The 19,622-nt window shown below is 46.3% G+C and overlaps 1 protein-coding gene across 2 annotated transcripts in view; it reads right to left on the reverse strand.

Moving 5' to 3' along the window:
- DIS3L2 (DIS3 like 3'-5' exoribonuclease 2) overlaps nucleotides 1-19,622 on the reverse strand; it is a 309,415-nt gene that overhangs the window by 256,135 nt on the left and 33,658 nt on the right. For both annotated transcript variants that reach the window (XM_053311493.1, XM_053311492.1), the window contains 2 exons: nucleotides 16,826-16,984; nucleotides 11,175-11,299 (listed from right to left, as the gene is read on the reverse strand). In XM_053311493.1, coding sequence (XP_053167468.1) covers nucleotides 11,175-11,299; nucleotides 16,826-16,877 — 177 coding nt within the window. In that variant the 5' untranslated portion in view covers nucleotides 16,878-16,984. The remainder of the gene's footprint in view (nucleotides 1-11,174; nucleotides 11,300-16,825; nucleotides 16,985-19,622) is intronic.

The following is a 19,622-nucleotide window of genomic DNA, read 5'->3' on the forward strand; positions in this document are numbered from 1 at the left end:
CACAAGTGTCTGTTCTTCCCCACTCAGAATATGCGGGGGGGGGCATTCAGTTGACCATATATCTTTAATGGCAGGTTAAAGGAAGGGTTGCCTGGCCAAAGACAGGACATCTCGGTACATTACTCAGATCCTGATGTGAAGGGAAAGATTCTCTGGCCTCTGCCACTGGACAGAGGTCCAAGAGCAACGGGAAAGATGTCTCACTTGTCCTCCAGGAAGAACGTCACAGCCAGAGCATGACCAGTTTGACCCCAGCCATGAGCCAGAGAAGCAGTCTCCACAGGGAGTCTATTTCCCCTCTCCCTACCAGAAATAACTCTTCGTCCATGGTTCTGGAGCAATAGACATGGGAAGGATGACACTCAGGCCTCTACCGCGGGCTGTGGAACCAGAGTTACTGGGGAGCTTGTTCTGTACTCTCAAAAGTATTTCTTAAGTTCCCAGAGAGATCACTTTTTCAAAAGGTGAAGTATTGTTCTCTTCAATTAAAAAAATGTTTTAACATACATTTACCTAGGTGTATTACAACATCTAGTTGTGATAAGAATCAATAATTTGCTGGTTTATTTTGAACAGCTTGCCTTAACAACTCCAAAGCCAAACAGTGATTTGGTTTTTTCTTGTCAATTGTTTATCTGGAAACATCAAAACATAGTTGAGAGTGGGGTTGTGTCACCAGTCTTATACGGAGGGCAGCGAGGGCACTGTCTAGACCAGGGGTTCCCAAACTTGGGTCCCCAGATGTTGTTGGACTACAACTCCCATCATCCCCAGCCACAAAGGACCCAAAGTCTCAAAGTAGTAACCACTGCAAACCATCCAAGATTGGTGTGTAGCCATTAAATGGCAGAGTGAACTGGCAAAATCATAGGATTGTTTTTGGTATTCAGGTTTGAACAAGGGAGTCGAAATGAAGCCAACAGTTCACTTTATTATTCATAAAAACCTATAAATAAAATAAAATTTATTTCCTTGCTTGGATTGTTATACCTATAGTTGCATGAGAGGAAACCTGTCTGTAGCTAATTCATTACAGATCTGAGTAACTAATACTTTTATCATTCACACATTTCCTATTTTTTAAACATGGGAGAACAGCCACTCATATTTCTTTGTCCTTTTCTTAATGCACCCCAAAATTGGTTTTCTACCTGGCAGAGGCAAATCAAATGAACTGTGAATTACTTCTGCACTCCATCTTGTCACCAACTAAAGAGTTTTTGGCTCCATCTTCATGCCTAGCTCTTCCTCTTCCCTGCCACCAGCCTGAAGACAACTTCTAAAAAGTTCAGAAGCTTGCTCATTACTCTGTGAAATTTTAGTTGTCCTAATAAATGTATGGCCAGTGATGACTTCTCTATGCTGGCCTTGGGCCGAAATAAACAAATACATACATACAGTGGTGACTTCTCTAGAATTACTGGCAACATTGAGATCAAAGGTCAAATGAAAAGCATTCCAGGAAATGTAATTCAAGTGCCTTCAGTCATTAAATGTAGTAAAACACTACTTTTACATATATGATGCCATTTAAATTAGTGTCTAAACTAACACCTTCTGAAATAAACTCTCATTGAAGTGGATGTTTTATTTAGATTTGGAAAAATTTTTCCATCTGTAACTAACATACTTAATCATGAGGCTCTTTCTAAAATTTTATTCCCATATAAATTCAGTGTAATAGTTGTTTGTTTGGGGGGGGTTGGGGGTATTTTGGAAGAGCTCCGAATATAGGTGACCATAATACTTGAAAAATATGCTTGAAAAATAATACTTGAAAAATTTATGGAGAAAAGTGGCCAATTCTGAGAGTTTTTCTTCACACAAGAGACCACCACTAGCAAAAAGGACACATTACTCATCCTTCAGACTATATATTTGTAGAAAAGATGCTGTGTTTTATATTATATTACAATACATTACAAAAGTTACTTAGCAGGCACGTTCCAAACTATTTTGGGGGAAAGGGGTCTTGCAATCTACAGCCTGGCAACCCACCCAACTGAAATCACCTCTAAGATTCCTTGTGCATTCAGAATACATATGTGGCACAGGAGCTTCGAATAAGGAAAGCTATCTACGAATTGAAGGCATGAACAGACAGAAAGCTATTTTCATGCTATTTCCCCCTAAGCAATTTGTTTCTTCCTTGAGACAAGCTTAAGGCACCAAGCATCGGGAACAACTCTTGCACAAGCCCTATTGAAAGGAATGAGAATTGCACAAGAGCACAGATGGGCAACTAACTCCCTTTCGCTTCCATGGGTCTGTCGGGCTGTGGACCTTGAACTGGTGACCTGAGGGATGCCAGGTGAAAAATCAGCCTGTGTGTCACCACCCAAAAAGGCAACAACTGCAGGGAAAGCAACCAAGGAAGTCTCCTGACACCATCAGGTCAGGCCATCCTTTCTGCAGCATCTGGGTCAGGCTTCCTCAGGGAGCTGCTCTTGCTGGCTGCAGACCACCTTTGCCTTGCTCCACCATCCACCCAACCATGCAGGAGCCATGGCTGACAGGGACTTGCGCAAGGGACGTTCCTACTGGACTGAACATTAAGTCACCAACAGAGATAATTAGTGACTGAACGGTGGGGGGAGAGAGAACATTTGAAAAGAACTTTCCTTCCAGTGTGTCATTCACTCTCTCCTGTCAGCATCTGAGAAGGGTGCAGGCAGAAGATCTTGAGTAAATTCACCTCCAAAAAACAAGGCCTAGTTTGTTCGAAAGCAGTCTTGTGACTACAGCCCATCCATGTGGGAATCGCCAGCATTTCATATGTGGCCAGCAAGGTTCAGAAACCCCCTTGGTGCATTATCACCAAAAGGTCAACACATCAAAAGTCAACAGGTTAATACAGCTCACATCATTACAACTGGCCTGCAAATCCATACACAACACACCACACTTTGGCCTCCAGTGCTCTTCCTCTGAAAGAGAGAGGAACTCCCCGAGTTTCTCGTCAAAAGCAGATGGGCCTTGTTATCTGTGCCTATGAAAATCCTATTTACAATGTTGTGCATTTCACGCTGTGATATCATATCTGGAACCAGCCGCTCTCCCCATCTGCAAAGAACAACTGTTCTCACATGTGTCAGGGGCCGGGGCTCTGGCTGCAGAATCTCATGATGTCATCCTCAACCCATATTGCTTTACAAACCCTCACAAACAATAGCTGCTATATTTGTTGGTGTGGGTTGTTTTTAAAAAATATGTAGGAAGGGATGGTAGTTTAAGAAGGGAAAGGCTTCAGTGAAGGTGATTCTAAGTCAAGTCATCATCACAGATGCCAAAAATAACCGTCGGTCTTACCATGAAGGGTTCTTTCTCCTCAGAGGACGGAAGTCATTGTCCACAAAGGGTTAACTTCCACCACTTGCTCCAGTAGAAAGGATAGTTTCAGGTAGATTCTAAGGTAACAAGAAGACTGGCCCTCCTCCCAGCAGGCCCTTGGAACTGGATCCCCAGTTCTGAAATTGTTATACTCCATGGAAGTCCATAGAGGGATAGAGAGTAGAGAATATATATAAGAAAAATGAAAGAAGTAAGTATTCAGGAAGAATACTAGACAGGTTAGTCCGGTAGAGATGCAGGCGGAGGAAACCTGACCCGCCGGTGAACCACCTGACTGATGGGTCAGATGACCTCGGCACTCTGAGGAGAAAGAACCCTTCATGGTAAGACCAATATTTCTTTCTTCCTCAGAGTAGGAAGTCATCATCCACAAAGGGACAAACCAGAGTGATAAAATGTGGGCAGGAGTGGATCAGGCATTGACCACTTACTGGAGCACTGTCCATCCAAACTCCATCAAAGACAAAGGAGTTTATCTTGTAATGCATGATGAAAAGTGAGATGGAGGATCACATAGCCTCCCGGCAGATCTCTGCCAATGGAGCCTATGCTGCGAGTGTGCAGTGATGCCCTGTGGTACAGGAAGGGATAAAGTCTGACAAGCTGTGGCAATGCATGCCCCAATCCAGCATGCAAGGGTGGCCTTCGTGACCCTGGACCCCAAGGATGTAGAGTGAAAGGAAACAAAGTGCGCAACAGACCCTCATAGCGCTTTTGTTCTGCGAACATATATGCACTGAGTCCTGCACACATCAAGGTTGTGCCAAAGACTTTCCTCCGGATGCTTAGGGTCCGGGCAAAAGGAGAGAAGCACAATCTCCTGAGCACAATGAAAGGCAGAGTTGGCCTTCGGAATGGAACTAGGGTCAGTCTTCAGAACCTCCACCTCTGCCTGCAATACACAGAGCTCCTTATGGACCAAGAGTGGCCCTGATTCTGAAATTATGCAGGCAGCTGTGATGGCAGCAACAAAAAGGACCTTGTAGGAAAGATGCTTGAGGGGCATTGAGGCCAGAGGTTCAAACGGAGACTGGGTTAGTGCATTGAGGATCTTATTAAGGTTCCAGGAGGGGAAACGGTAGACAGGAGGTGGAGTGATATTGATGGCCCCATGCAAAAAATGGGATATGTGTGAGAGCAGAAAGGAGCCATAAGGCCCTTTGAGCTTAAGCACCGAAAACAGTGCCAATGCCTGAGGGTGCTGGGCCAAAGGCCCTGATCCAGGCCAACGTGGAGAAAGGCCAGTACCTGTGGAAAAGAAGCTATGATGGAATTTATCTGCTTTCTCCTTGCCCATTTAAGGAAGGCAGCACACGTAGCCTGATAAATGCAATTAATGGTCAGGCAGCATGAAGCCAAAATGGTATCTTGTACCACTCTGGAGTACCCTTCTGACCCTAAGATTGCACGCTCAACCTCCAGTCATGGAGTTGTAACCAGTCTGTGTCTGGGTGAAATACAGGACCCTGAGACAGCAGGTCCAACCACTGAGGAAAATGCCATTGAGGGGTCGTGGAGAGAGCCAGCAGGTCGGTGAACCAAGCAGGCCAGAAAGGGGAGATTAAGATAACTGCCCTTTCCACACTTAGTTTTGCCAACATCTTTGGAATGAAAGCTATGGGCAGGAAAGCAAACAGTAGGCCCAAAGGACAAGGCGATGTGACTGCATCCATGCTTTCCGCCGGGGGATGTTGAAAATGCACGAAGAAGCATGGCAATTTGTGGTTGGTCGGGGATGCAAACAGATCTACCAGAGGGCTGACTAGAAGGTGCTGAACCTTCTGGAAAATCTCAGGATGGAGTGTCCGCTCTGATGGGTTCACCATCTGGGGGCTGAGCCAGTCCACTTGAATATTGGTGGAGCCACTGAGGTGTGCCGCCTTGATTGAGGCCAGGAGCTGGTGAATCTTGGCCCAATGAAACAGTAAGTTGGCTTCCTCCATCAGGGATATGGACCTGGTCCCTCCCTCATGGTTCATGTGAGATTTCGCTGTAGTGTTGTCTTTCCAAATCAGAACGTGCTCCCAGCACACTGGTTCCAAAGTTTCTGATTTGTCTTTCCAAATCAGAATTGCTCCCAGGGGCAGGAAGTGCATCAGAGCCAGTCTGATGGTCCGCAGTTCCAGCCAACTGATGCTGTGTTGACAATCTGCAGGAGTCCACCGCCCCTGTGCCATTTGGTTGCTGCAGTGAGCTCCCCATCCTAACAGACTGGCATACATAGTAATGATGGCCCTGGTGGGCTCACTGAAGGGGATGTCCTTTATCATCATTGAGGAAACCCACCAGTGTAGGGACTGATGAACAGTAAGGTAAGGACACCAGCATGTTGGTGCTCTTTGCAATTTGGTTCTGAAAGGGAAGGGAAGCCCACTGAAGAGGCCATGCATGCCCTGGGCATGTAGTCTATGCACGCAATCTTGGAACCTAGCACCTGAGCCAATACCATGAGATCTGCCTGGGAGTGCCATAGAAGCGGCTGAATTTGTTTGCAGATCTTCTCTCTACTGTCTGGGAGAAGGGAGATGGTTGCTGTGATGGTACTGAACTTGGCTCCCAGATGCTGCAGCATCTGAGATGAAGTCAGATGGCTCTTGGTTTTGTTTACCAAGAAATTGTGTGACTGGAGTGCTGTACAGCCTGGTGAACATCACTCCCCACTTGGGTTGGGGCACAAATTAGAATATTGTCCAGATTCTTATACACCATCATACGGGCCACAAGCGCCACCAGGATTTTGATGAAATACTCGTAGAGAAGAGGAGAGACCAAAAGGCAGGGCTTTGTATTCAAAGTGTTTCTGGTTGTAGCAGAATCTCAGAAACCTCCTGTGGGCGGGCAAGATCAGTACATGGAGGTAGGCCTCTGTCAGGTATATGGAAGCTAAATAATTGATGGACCGTAGGGACTCCATGCAGAACCACCTATTGTGAATGAAGCAGTTGTGATGCCTGAAGTTTAGAATGGCATGCCATGATCCATCTCTCTTGGGTACCAAGAATAAAACAGAGTAAACGTCTCAACGTAATTCTGTTGATGGCACTGGCTCTATGGCCTGGATCTGAATCAGGTGAAGAATCACTGGCTTCATAAGCCAATATTTGGTTCGGTTCCTGGAGCCGGGAGAGACGATGAACTGATCACGAGGAAAGGCGACGAAATCTAGGCAGTAGCCTTTTCTAAGAATGTTGTGTACCTAGTTGTCCTTCATGGAGAAGGCCCACCTTGAGATGAAATGCTGCAACCTGCCTCCTACGGAAAGATAGTCAGTTTTGCATGTGGTTGGGTCTTGCTTTGGCCGGAGGGGTGTGGTGCTGAGACATCTGTCGGAAGCCTGTCCTGTTTCTGGCTCCCCATTGGTTACTGGCTCCCCACTGGGAGCAGCCAGAGGACTGAAATGCCTGGTTGTCTCTAAACCTAGAGGACTGCTTGGAGGGGTGAAAAGGATGGTGGCTAGTGCAGAACAGTCTACAGATATCCCTGTGCCCAGAGGGCAGGGCTTGTTTCTTGTCCTGGGTCTCTACCAGGACAGGTTCAATTGATTCCCCTTGGAATGGTGTGGAAGCCAAATTGAATTTGGACTTAGCATCTACCTACCAGTTCTTGAACCATAAGGCCCTGTGGATAGCGACACTTGCCGCCATTGCTCTGGAGGCTGCCTGAATAGAGTTCAAGCTAGAATCTGCCATGAAGGCGGCTGCCTCAGCCAATTTGTTCAAACCCTGATGCAGGGAGGTTTGGCCTGGTTCAACCTGTGACAATAGGTCCTTGACCCACAGGACAGAAGCCCTTGTGAAAATGGGAGTGGAGGCCGAGGCCCAGATAGCTATGGCCTCTGCCTCGTGGGCCTTACGAAGGAGGGTGTCTTTCTTTCTATCCTCTGGAGCCCTACGCTGCTCATCTCCATCCCTGTTCATAATAGGGAAGTGCACAAAATACTTCAAGCACATCCCAGGCGGCAGGGAGGGGATCCCTTAAGAGGAAGAAGGCAGGTCCTACCTGCCCCTCCTACGAGCCTCCGCCACCCCACTGCGACACTGTACTTTGTAAAGGTCCACCGTGAAAGCAGCAGCCCATGCTGCTGTCTCCTTTAAGGCACTCGCTGCGGCAATGGGATGCTGCTCCCAGCATCTCTCGCGTGACATCAGCACACAAATGGCATAGACATGCCAACGCCGTGCAAGGGATGCTGGGAGCGTCGGAACTCCCAGGTGTCCTTTGCGCCTAAAGCCCCAGTTCGGGCCGAGACTTTGCAGAGAGAGGAGCTCTGTTTGCGAACTCCTCTCCTTTTAGAATTGTGGGGCCCTGATCAGCCCGACTGACGCGGGCCTTCTTATGGTGAGGACTCGGGTGGCTGGGAGGGTGGGTGGGTGGTCGCGGCGGCTATAGTTTGGGCCGATTTGGCCCCTAATCAGGTCGCCCCCCATGGCTACCTTGGCCCAAAATCGGGCCTTGTGTTGGGCGGTTGGGTGGGTGGTTGGCAGCAGCGGCGGCAGTAGTTTGGGCCGATTTGGCCCCTAATCCAGTCGCGGGGGGGCGGCGGGGGCGGCTGGTGTCCTGCCGCCCCAATTAATCTATAGATTACGGCGATAGAGCGGGAAAGCGGCGGGAGGGGTAAGTAAGCCCTCCCACCACTCTTAAAGAAGCCCCCCCACCCGAACCGAACCGCCCAGGTCCCGACCAGTCCGGAGGCTTTTTAAATGGCCTCCGGTCCGGGCCCATCTCTAATTGGAAGTGGTTGTCGAGGACCCGAAAGCGAAGAAACTTGTGATGCGGGGGGGGGGGGGGAATGAGAACATGTAGATACGCCTCTGAAAGATCTATTGATGCTAGGTATTCCCCTTTGCGTATCACTTCTTTGATGGTATGAAGAGATTCCATTTGGAAATGGCGTTTCTCTATAAAGTGGTTTAGGTGCTTGAGATCAAGAACGGCCCTCCAAGACCTGTCCTTCTTTGGCACCAGGAAAAGGAGAGAGTAGACGCCTTGAGATTGTTCGGCTGTGGGAATGGGTTCTATGGCATGTATCTGGAGCAGATGACTCAGAGCTTGAGACATCCGCTTCTTCTTCTCCAGGTTCTTGGGGGTGGGAATGATGATGGAGAAATCAGGTGGATAAGCCATAAAGTCTAGTTGGAGACTGTCTGTGATGGTATTTTGCACCCAGGCACCAGAGGAAGACTGGCTCCAGATTGGTGCAAAGAAGCGGAGCCTGCCTCCGACAGGCCAGGAGTCATTGTTTCCGGTTCTGCTGGAAACTTGACCTGAAAGACTGACGGGCAGGTTGGAACCTGTTATTTCCATGGAATCAATGCTGTCTCTGTTGTTGCCAGTTGCCTCTGTAAGAGGTGTTGAGAGAGCAGTGGTCCTTGGAGGGACTGGAATAGGGTCAAAGCCCAGACCTGTAGGGACAAAAATAAGGCTGGGCCATGCAACCCGGACATTGAAAATCTTTACGAGTAGTAGGCATGGTCTTCTTTTTATCTTTGGTGTCCACCAGGACTTGATCTAAGGAGTCCCCAAATAATTTGGCTCCTGAGAATGGGGAGGATGCCAAGTTAAGCTTGGACTTATGGTCCACTTTCCAGTTTTTTAACCATAAGCACCTCCGAACTGCTACTCCTGCCGCCATGGATCTGGAAGCGTGCTGGATGCAGTCGAGACTGGAATTGGCTGCAAAGACAGCTGCTTTGGCTAATTTGTTGATGCCTAGTCTGAGTTCTTTACTATCTGGAGGAATGAGCTGGATAAGTTGCTTTGCCCAGAGAACTGTGGCCCTAGAGAAAATTGAGTTTGCTGATGTTGCCCTGATTATGGTAGCAGCACAGTCATGAACTTTCCTAAGGAGGAAGTCACATTTCTTGTCCTCGGTATCCTCAGTTGTTCGTCTCCATCTTTGTTTATCAACGTTCCAGACACCAGTTGTGCCACTGGGCCATCTACTACAGGAGAGACTAAGAGAGACATAATATCACCAGGTGGATTGTACAGTTTCTTAGGATATGGTCGAGATGCAAAGGGCATCTTCCATTCTGCCACCATAGTATCTTTAAAGAGAGGGGGGAAAGGAACAGAGGAGGAGGAGGAGGATGTGGAAGGGAAGACAGCTTGACGGAGGGATGGAAAGGAGGGGGGGGATAGCATCCGGAGATGTATCTTTAATGACTCTGTGTGCTTTGGCTAAAAGCACATCAAAGTCTGATTGTTGAAATAGTCTAATTGAATTAACCTGGTTAGGTTGTTCATCCTCTTGCGATAGTTCGCCTTCCTCCGTAGAGGAGGAAGAAGAAGAGGAATCCCCTGATTGTGGTTGAGGCGGGGGTGGTAGAGTAGGGATGGGAGGAGGAGGGGCCGAAGGTAGAGTGGGCTCTTGTGGAGCTGTAGGTAACAATTTTTTCTTTGTAGGATGTGGCATATGCCCTTCATCAGACGACGACAGTGGCAATGGGTCCGCTGGACATTTGGACTTGGGTGATCTAGGAGGTCTGGGTAAGAATTGACCCCTCTCATTGGATAGAATGACCCCACGAGTGGGGCTGGAGCCCGGTGAAGATGAGAGAAAAATGGGCTTAGTAGTTTGAGGCGCAGCCCTGGAAGGAACAAGTGAGGCAGACCTCATCTCTGATCTGATAAAGGATCGAAGCCAGGCTTCAGATTCAGGTGCGGGCTGTTTAAACTGCCCTTCAGGTACTGTAGAAGGATTACTCACGGTTGGAGTCAGTTGTCTAGTGGCTTCCAATGCAGCTCCAGCTTGTGCAGCAATAGGGCTGGTAGAGTTGGAAAATGGTGACTGGGATACGGGGGGGATTAACCAGCAAGCCGGGGTCCCCCTCCCCCAGCAAGGATTTTGCATCATTCATCGCGGGCGTGAGAGAGGCGCCCGTCCCGATATGCGCAGTAATAGAGTCCTCTTGATTCAAAATGAGCGCCTGAGGAAGCCGTTTAGGCAGGCGCTGTTGGCAGACGGCTTGTAAAAGTAGCCGTTCACTGAGGCGAGCTACTGGCGGTTTCACTTTGCGCTTATGGCGCTTGTGTTTATCGGAAGCGTTTTAAAGCTTTTTCAAAGACCTGCCGCCCTCCGGTTTGCCATGCTTGGTCTTTTTTGCTGCTTTCCCGCTGGGGAGCTCACTTGGGGCGACAAGAGAAGTGGCCGTTTGTGCCTTAGAGGCATCTGCCGGTGCGCCCAGCTGATCAGCGGAGAGCGGGGGTGAGGAGCGCTTCAAGCTGCGGGAAGCTTTTTCGCGGGCTTTAAGTCTCGGAGCCGTCCCAGCCCCCTTCGGAGGGTACACCTTCAGACATAGAGGCGGTTAAGAGATCCCCTGCCACAGTGGGACCCATAATAGAGGGGGAAACGGGGGAGGCGGGAGTCAGAGACAACTAAGGCAAAACCAAAAGTAAAAAAGAAGCAGTCAATTAGCCAAATCAAAAACTAAAAAAGGCGTCTGGAATTTGCAGAAATACACAAAGACTCCCTTCCCACCCTTGCACAAAGGAAAAAAGGGGAAATATGGTAGATAAGAACAAGCCTGAAGTAGAAGACTGAAGAGGTGTCCGAAGTGTGTGTTTGCCTGAGGCAAGACAGGAACAGAACTGGGGTCTAGAGTGAGCTCCGCCTACCAGCCTACCAGAGGTCACATGCAAATCTAACTACATTCCTGTCTTCCTGAGGCATGATATAGGGACACAACCCATCTTCATGGATAAAATCAGACAACTGCAGAAAAAGAACCGCCTCCATGGCAGCATCCGAAATATCATCCCACTGCAACAATAGGAATGCCTCCTGCTTTCACAGACAAATCTATATTCTAAACTTTAAGTACCTGGATGAGCGTTTTCCTTTTCAGTCCCGCAGAGACATCCTCCTGTGACATGTAGGCTTCAAAAACCCTTTTCCGCCCTCGAGTCGGCTTGCTCCGATTTTTCGAGCAAGCAGCATGGGAACCTCCTGAAAGCAAAGTCACAATCACTGCCTTACACAATAGATCTGTTTTAACCGGTTACAAATTTTAAAAAGATTTAGAAGCCAGTGGCTCAATTCACACCAAACCAGCATGAAAGATGTCTGGTTTGACCATCAACCAGGAAACCAGAATGAGAAACATGGTCTGAAGTTGGTTTGGAAAGCATGCAGTACTACTTCCTATGGCTCAGTGTGATATTTGAATTGACAAGTCACTGTTATGGCCATTGCTCTGCCTCCAGAAGCAGGTGTACAACGGAAATGAAATGAAATTTGAGATAACAGAAAGCAAAAGCAAAAGCAAGAATGCTAAGCAATAGATTGTCTGTACATCTCAATGCTCTAACCATGGCTTGGATTCTAAACTAGGGCTAGCACAAACCATAGCTTGGTAAATGACTGAACTGAGCCAGTGAGGGACAGGGACACCTGGTGCTGGAAATTAAGAAGCCCAGTGAACTAATCAGAGGACCACAATCTACAAATTAGCAGGGTTCTTTTTTAAAAAGTTATGATGCTACATGCACTCTGCCACACACACACACACACACACACCCCACATCATACTAATGCAAAATTAGCGTCATGAGATAAAAATTACAAATTATTCTTTCCATGTGGGAGGGGATAGTTCAGTAGTAAAAATATATATGCCTACCAGGTATAGGATCCTCCATTAATTCGCAGGTAACATGGCAGAAAAAAGTATCTGCCAGACTCATGGAGACCAATTGCTAATCCAGGGTGATAGCATTAAGCTGGATGGATCATGGGTGCAACTCAAACTCATACACAGGAGTCTGTCCAAGCATCAAGATTGGCCAGAGAGGCCTTCTACATATCTTGCCATCTTCAGAGTGACATTAAGTGGGCTTTCTCCATGGTGGCCCCTAGGATGGGGAACTCCCTGCCCTAGCAGATCCACTTGGCTGCTTTGTGATGTCTCTGAAAACTGGACCCTTTTGGCAAGATTTCACTTGCGGTTCTTGTGTTGACTGACTGTTGTTTGGGGCTTTTGCTACTCTTTAATGTTATTGTTCAGCTATTTCATGTTGCTGACATTACAAATTTTTGTTTTGTTACACGAGACATCTTAACTATTCCTTTGATTAAAAGGCGGGATATACATTCCATAAATAAATAAATCTATTTCTTTATAGATTTGAAGTCCAGTTTGAAGCCTACTCAGGGAAGAGCAGAAGCAGATTCAGGGAGGTAAGCAAGCTTTTCTACACAAAACAATGACCCTTTTTCCTTGAAACAAACTAACAGGAGGAGGGAAGACTTTGAGTGGTTGGTTTCTTTTTAAAGGAGAAGTCCCTGTGTGTGTGTCTGTGTTTGTTTTTTTGCCAGGGCTTGCATTAGGGGCTCTGTGGCATTTAGTGGCTTTTTTCTCTGCCTGGAGGGGGACAGAGGGAGGAGTCAGCTAGGGCTGTAGTGAGTCACACCTGGTGGGAGAGGCCACATTTCTGTCAGCCACATTCCTGTGTCTCAGTTTGAAGCCTACTCTCTATATAAGAGGCAAAGGCCAGAGAGCTTAGCCAACAGGGGTAGAAAACAGGGCAATGGTGTTTTGCGTGGAGTTTAGCGGGGAAGTGTACAGGGGAGTTCCCTTGATCACAAGAAGCCCCGTGTGAAGGTAAGTACTACTCCCTCCTTCAGACAACAAAACCAGTTATGAAGATAGAAAGCCAGCAAGGGAGGGAACACTTCCAAGTGTATTGCACAGAGTGTCATGTGTATTACTATTTGCTCCATGGGCAGAAGTCATGGGTGTGTGCTTGGTGCAAGGAGCTCCCTCAAGAGAACAGGTTCGTTCCCTCAAGACCAAGGTGGCAGATGTGGAGAAGCTCAGAGAGACAGAGAGGCATGTGGACGAGACCTTCAGGGACGTGGTAGAGGCATCCCACTCCAAGGCTGATAGCTCCTCTGCTGTAAGTGAGAATGAAGGTCTGAGGAAAAGGGAAATGGTCCTTTAGAAGGGACCCCTTCCATGGAAGAAGAGCCCATATCCTCTCGTACAGGGGATACTCCTCCGGGGCATGGGGACCTCGTTGTAGTGGGCAATTCGATCATTAGAGGTATGGAGAGATGGGTCTGTAACCCCCGTGTAGACTGCACGGTGACTCGCCTGCCTGGTGGAAAGGTTGCAGACATCATGTGGCATCTAGAGCAGCTTTTAAAATAACAGGAACATGGTAGAATAATGAGAACCAGTGAGACACTGTTAACCTTGGATATAAACTCTATGGAATGACAGAGAGTGGGGCATTGGAGGTGGAGTAGAACTGTATGTGAAAGAAGGGATAGAATCTAACAATTTGCTGGTCAATGACCGAATAAACTTATAACTAATCTAACAAGCTAGAAAACCTAAAAGGACCAGAGTCCCCACAGAAACCCTGTGGATGACAATACAAGGCCTGAAAGAAAATGTGCTACTGCAGACGTGCTATCGCCCTCCGGATCAAAATGCTGACAGTGACTGGGAGTTGCAGGAGGAAATCAGAGAGGCAGAGCAGTAATAATGGGTGACTTCAATTACCCACACATAATCTGGGTAAATTCACAGTCAGGTAATGACAAAGAGGTAAAATTTCTAGATACGTTGAATGACTGTGCCCTAGAACAGTTGGTCATGACCAGAGAGAAGGCGACCTTGGACTCTAACCCTAACCCTTGGACTTAATCCTGTATGGCACCCAGGATCCTGGTGCATGATGTCAGAATCATCGACCCTTAAGGGAACAGTGACCATAGTGAAATCAAATTCAGCATATATGCGGGGAGAGAATAACAAAAAAACCCTAACACAGTCACTTTGAATTTCAGAAGAGGAAACTTCTCCAAAATGAGGAGTTTGGTAAAAAGAAAGCTGAAAGGGAAAATCAGGAGGGTCACTTTGCTCCAGAATGTATGGAGTTTATTTAAAACCACAATACTAGAAGCCCAGTTAGAATGTATATCAAAAAGAAGGAAAGGTACCACCAAGACCGTGAGGATGTCAGCATGACTAAAAGTCAAGGAAGCCATAAAAGGGAAGAAGACTTTCTTCCGAAATTAAGATATATCTTAAAATACATCAGAAGCAGGAAACCTGCCAGGGAGGCGGTTGGACAGTTAAACAATGAGGGAGTGAAAAGGATTATTAAGGAGGATATGGAGGTTACAGAGAAGCTAAATGAGTTCTTTGCATCTGTCTTCACGGCAGAGGATATGAGTGTATACCTGTTTCTTAACCAGACTTCTCAGGGATTGAGGCTAAAGAACTGAGCCAGATAGAGGTGACAAGAGATGATGTTCTAAACTCTCTGGAAAAATTAAAATCTATCAAATTGCCAGAGTCAGATGGCATCCATCCAGGAGTCTTTAAAGAACTCAAATGTAAAATTGCTGACTTCCTTGCTAAAAAATATAACTTATCCCTACAATCAGGCTCTGTACTGAAGGACTGGAAAATAGCAAATGTAACACCAAATTTCAAAAAAGGATCCAGGGGCGATCCAGGAAATTACAGGCTGGTTAACTTAACGTCTGTTCCACGCAAATCGATGGAAAGCGTCTTCAAGGATATAAAATTGTAAAGCACATCAAAGAACAGGCCAGGCTGGGGAATAACCAACATGGCTTCTGCAAAGGTAGATCTTGCCTCACCAACCTTTTGAAGTTCTTTGAGAGTGTTAACAGGTGTGTGAATAAAGGTGATCCGATTGACACAGTATACTTTTTCAAAAAGCTTTCGACAAAGTTCCTCACCAGAGACTCTTGAGAAAACTTGGCAGTCACATGATAAGAAGACAGGCACATGTGTGGATTGGCAACTGGTTGAAGGACAGGAAACAGAGGGGAGGGATAAATGGAGAGTTTTCACAATGGAGGGAAGTAAGAAGTGGGTTCCCCACAGGGATATGTGCTGGGACCGGTGCTTTTTAATTTATTATTTACTCATCTAGAAATTGGGGTAAGAAGCTAGGTGGCCAAATTTGCAGATGACACCAAACTATTTAGGATAGTAAAATCCAGAACAGATTGTGGGAGCTCCAAAAGGATCTCTCCAAACAGAGAGTGCACAACAAAATGGCAAATGCGGTTCAGTGTTGGCAAGTGTTAAGTGGTGCATATTTTAGCAAAACAAAAACCAACTTCACACGGTATCTGAGCTGTCGGTTACTGACCAGGAGAGGGATCTGTGGGTTGTGGTGGACAGCTCGTTGAAAGTGTTGGCAGCTGTGAAAAAGGCCAATTCCATGATAGGGATCGTTAGGAAGGGAATTGAAAAATAGAACTATTAATATTATAATGCCCTTATACAAAACTATGATGCAGCCACACTTGGGAGTACTGCATACAATTCTGGTCACCACATCTTAAGGAGGACTGGAAAAGGTGCAGAAGAGGGCAACCAAGATGATCAGGGGCCTAGAGCACCTTTCTTATGAGGCAGGTTTTGGGCGATGTATAAATGGAATGAATGAATGAATGAGGCTACAACACCTGGGGCTTTTTAGTTTAGAAAAAAGATGATTGTGGGGAGACGTGATAGAGGTCCATAAAATCATGCATGGTGTGGAGAAAGTGGATAGAGAGAAATCTTTCTTTCTCACACATAACACTAGAAGCAGGCGTCATCCCATGAAATTTTGCCAAGAAATTTAGGACTAACCAAAGAAAGTACTTCTTCACACCATGCATAATCAACTTGTAGAATTCTCTGCCACAAGATGTGGTGACAGCCAACAGTCTGGATAGCTTTAAGAGGGGTTTGGATAACTTCATGGAGGAGAGGGCTGTCAACAGCTACTAGTGTGAGGACTATAGGCCACCTCCAGCTACAGAGGCAGAATGACCTCAGCAAATGCCTGTGGGCTTCCAACAGCATCTGGTGGGCCATGGTGTGAAACAGGATGCTGATGGGCCCTGGGCCTGATCCAGCAGGGATGTTCTTATGTTCTTTTTTTGTCTAGCTATGAATATTCCTTCTTAATGGATCTCATCACTCTATCTACCCAGAGGATTGTTGGGTCAATAATATTTGAAGACACCTCTTCCCAAGGCTGAGATCTACTGAATCTGGATGTCACTTTTCCATCACTGATCAAAGTGACATACATCAGCTAAACTACATGTTTGTTTCACAGTGGTGATCTAGACCTATTTTAGGTGAATAGAGATGTACAGGACAAATGTTCTACTCAGCTCCATTTGGTCTGAACGTTTTCCCAGTGTTTTCTCCACTTTTGGTCTGAATGTTAACCACATGTTTCTTCTACAGCCATGAGTACCACACACTTGTTGGCTGGCTGGGGAAAGAGAAAGAAGAATCTATATTTTCATAACACCTGATTTTCTACCATATTCATGTAGATGCATGAAGACTCATAATTCTGACCTCACGCACTTGAATGAAAATCATAATAATCAGCGTTAGAATGGCAGTTTAGTGGATCATCCAACACGATCCCATTTCTAGTATCAGAGCAGACTGTACTTCAGCAGCCTCCCAGTTCATACCTCTGGCAGCTCCCAGTTGTCTGAGGTTTATTCTACAGTCAGAGTTGTTCATGGTATCTGCTTGGGATTCGGAGAGTGGTCGCCTCCTGTCCACATTTGAGGGAGCTCTGGCCGATTCAGAGTTGTTTCTGGTCCTCACCAAGCCTCTCTTTTCTCCACCTAAATGAAGCAAAACACAAGGCTGTGATATAGACAAGAGGAAGCCTGGTGTGGGGGGGGAGGAGAACCAGCCTCCCCCTGACCATTATCCTGCTCCGCTCATCAATTATTGGGAGCCTCTGCTTATAAAATATTGCATGAAGTTGGCACTTAGGCACACAAGTCATTGAATTCAATGGCAAAACCTGGCTACTTTGCTATCCTGTCTCAAGATTTCCCATATGCACACACTTTACTTTTGTGCCAAAGATGACAAAATTAAACCTATTGGAGATAGCTTTTCTCTAAATCTCTCCAAGAGACTGCCCACGTGTTTGCTCTACAAACATGATGGCTACCAATGTGTTGATTGGCTGGGGAAATCAAAAGAACGGATGAACATAGATTCTCAAGTTACCCAATCTTCTACCCATCTTCTCCCAGATGCATGGAGAAAGAACTCTGGTTTGCATTCAAAGCCTGCAGAGGGTGTGGGGAGCACTGGGAAGTTGAGTCCTTTCCAATTCCAACCAATCAAGCTCTACAGGGAAAGCACTGGAAAGGACTCCACTCCCCAGCACTCCCCACACACCTTCCAAAACGACACTGGAATGCAATCAGGCAAGATGCCCTTTAAGGGGCCCTCGGAACTGGCAGGAAGCTGCTTAGGGATCCAAGTCCTGCAGAGGTGTGTGTGTTGTGAATGCCCGCCTCCGCATGTTGCAAGCAGGGCTATGTGGATTATTTGGCTTTGACTATTTGGAGATGAATATTTGCACAGGTCTACTGCCTTAGCACAGTGATAGACTCTGTGAAGTACATAATAAATGATGAAAATGATGAAGGCTAACAGCTGCCAGAGAAGAGAGCATGGTATTCAGGTAAACCTGAGTCCCAGATCCCTTGTTTTCAGAAGCTATGATTTTTTACAAGTTCCAGGAATAAAGAACGATTATAAAGAGCATACGCAGAGTACCATTACTGTACAATTAAGTAACTGCAATCAGTTCTCAAACGACTAGGATTAGAGATTAAAGATTACACAACAAGAAGATGAAGAAAAGCTGGCAATAGTGAGACCACTGAGGTGAGCCTGGTGCAAATTAGCACCAGGCTCACCTCAATGGTCTCACTTTCACCAGGACACTAGCACGGACTGTGAAACAGTAAAAACAATAGTGTCCCTGAGCATGCTTGTGATGCCTATAATACACTGCATCCTTTCTAGGAAGAGGATGGAACCTGAGCGAGATCAGAGAGATGGCATCTCCTTTTTAAAAAAAAATGCATTCTAGAAGTCTGGAAGCAACGCCAATACTACACAGGGCAGCTAACAGTGGAGGGAGGAAGCACCTCACCTAATCCGCCAGTGTCGGTCTCCCATGAAGAATGCTTTCGCTACTGAGGTCTCCTAGTGGGACTAATGCCCCAGCCTACACCTTCCAAACCAATAACTTGGCACAGGGCAGGAAAGGCAGGAAGCTCAGCCACAATACACAAGTACATTCTAATGCATGCACAGTGGGCAGTTTGAAATTTGTGATTTTCCTGAGACAGTGAATCAGTTGTGATTATCCATAGACAATAGTGACAATCCCAGGTGGTTCAGAGAACAGATATAAACATAGGAAAATAGGAAGCTGACATATACTGAGTCAGACTATTGGTCTATCTCGCTTAGTATTGTCTTCACAGACTGGCAGCTGCTTCTCCAAGGTTGCAGGCAGGAATCTCTCTCAGCCCTATCTTGGAGATGCCAGGGAAGGAACTTGGAACCTAGATGCTCTTCCCAGAGCAGCTCCATCCCCTAAGGGATCCATCCCCTTACAGTGCTCACACTTCTAGTCTCCCATTCATATGCAACCAGGGTGGACCCTGCTTAGCTTAAGGGGACAAGTCATGCTTGTTACTACAAGACGACCAGCTCTCTTCCCTACATTTATTTTATTTATTACATTTGGATTTACAGGGGCGATGTCTAGATTAAAAAATACAGCAACTTTCAGAGTATAAACAATCAATAGCTTTAATTCTTTTTTACAACATATTGATAGCATGCCCTATCAAGGTCCATTATATACAAAACATAATTAAAAGAACTCAACATTTAATCATGCGTAGAAGAAATAACTCTATCTACTTTCCTTTTGGGTGGATTCCTAATTAAGAGTCCAAGCACACAGCTGAGAGTAGAGAAAGAAGAGCTGTAAAAAGCAAACTCCATGGAGGCCTCCAACCCCTGCTCTCTTTGCGGGCCAGGTCTGGAAATCCTGGCATATTCTGAGAGCAACCAGCCTCCTTGCAAATGCTGCACACTGAGCATGTTTCTAGAAACAGAACGGAAGGGGGAAATGCAAACATGCTTGTATTCTTCTTAGTGACTGATTTGGTGTTTCTACTAGTATGTATATGGAGATTTCAGTATGATGATAAATAATGAGTTGTTTAAATAGTTGTTTTCCTAATGGATGGAAGCGTTTGTAATTCTTATTTGTTAGTAGTTTGGCTACAGAGGTCTCAATATGCAGTTTAATCCGCATTCAATGAAGGATTCATGAAGTTCCACAAGCCTGAAACCGGTCCACCTGTTAGAGAACACATCCTCAACTCACAAGAGGGACTGACCAGGCTGGAGGTGAATTAACTGTTGTCCTATATG

Source organism: Hemicordylus capensis, chromosome 3 (assembly GCF_027244095.1).
Source record: "Hemicordylus capensis ecotype Gifberg chromosome 3, rHemCap1.1.pri, whole genome shotgun sequence".
NCBI classification, from domain to species: Eukaryota; Metazoa; Chordata; class Lepidosauria; order Squamata; family Cordylidae; genus Hemicordylus; species Hemicordylus capensis.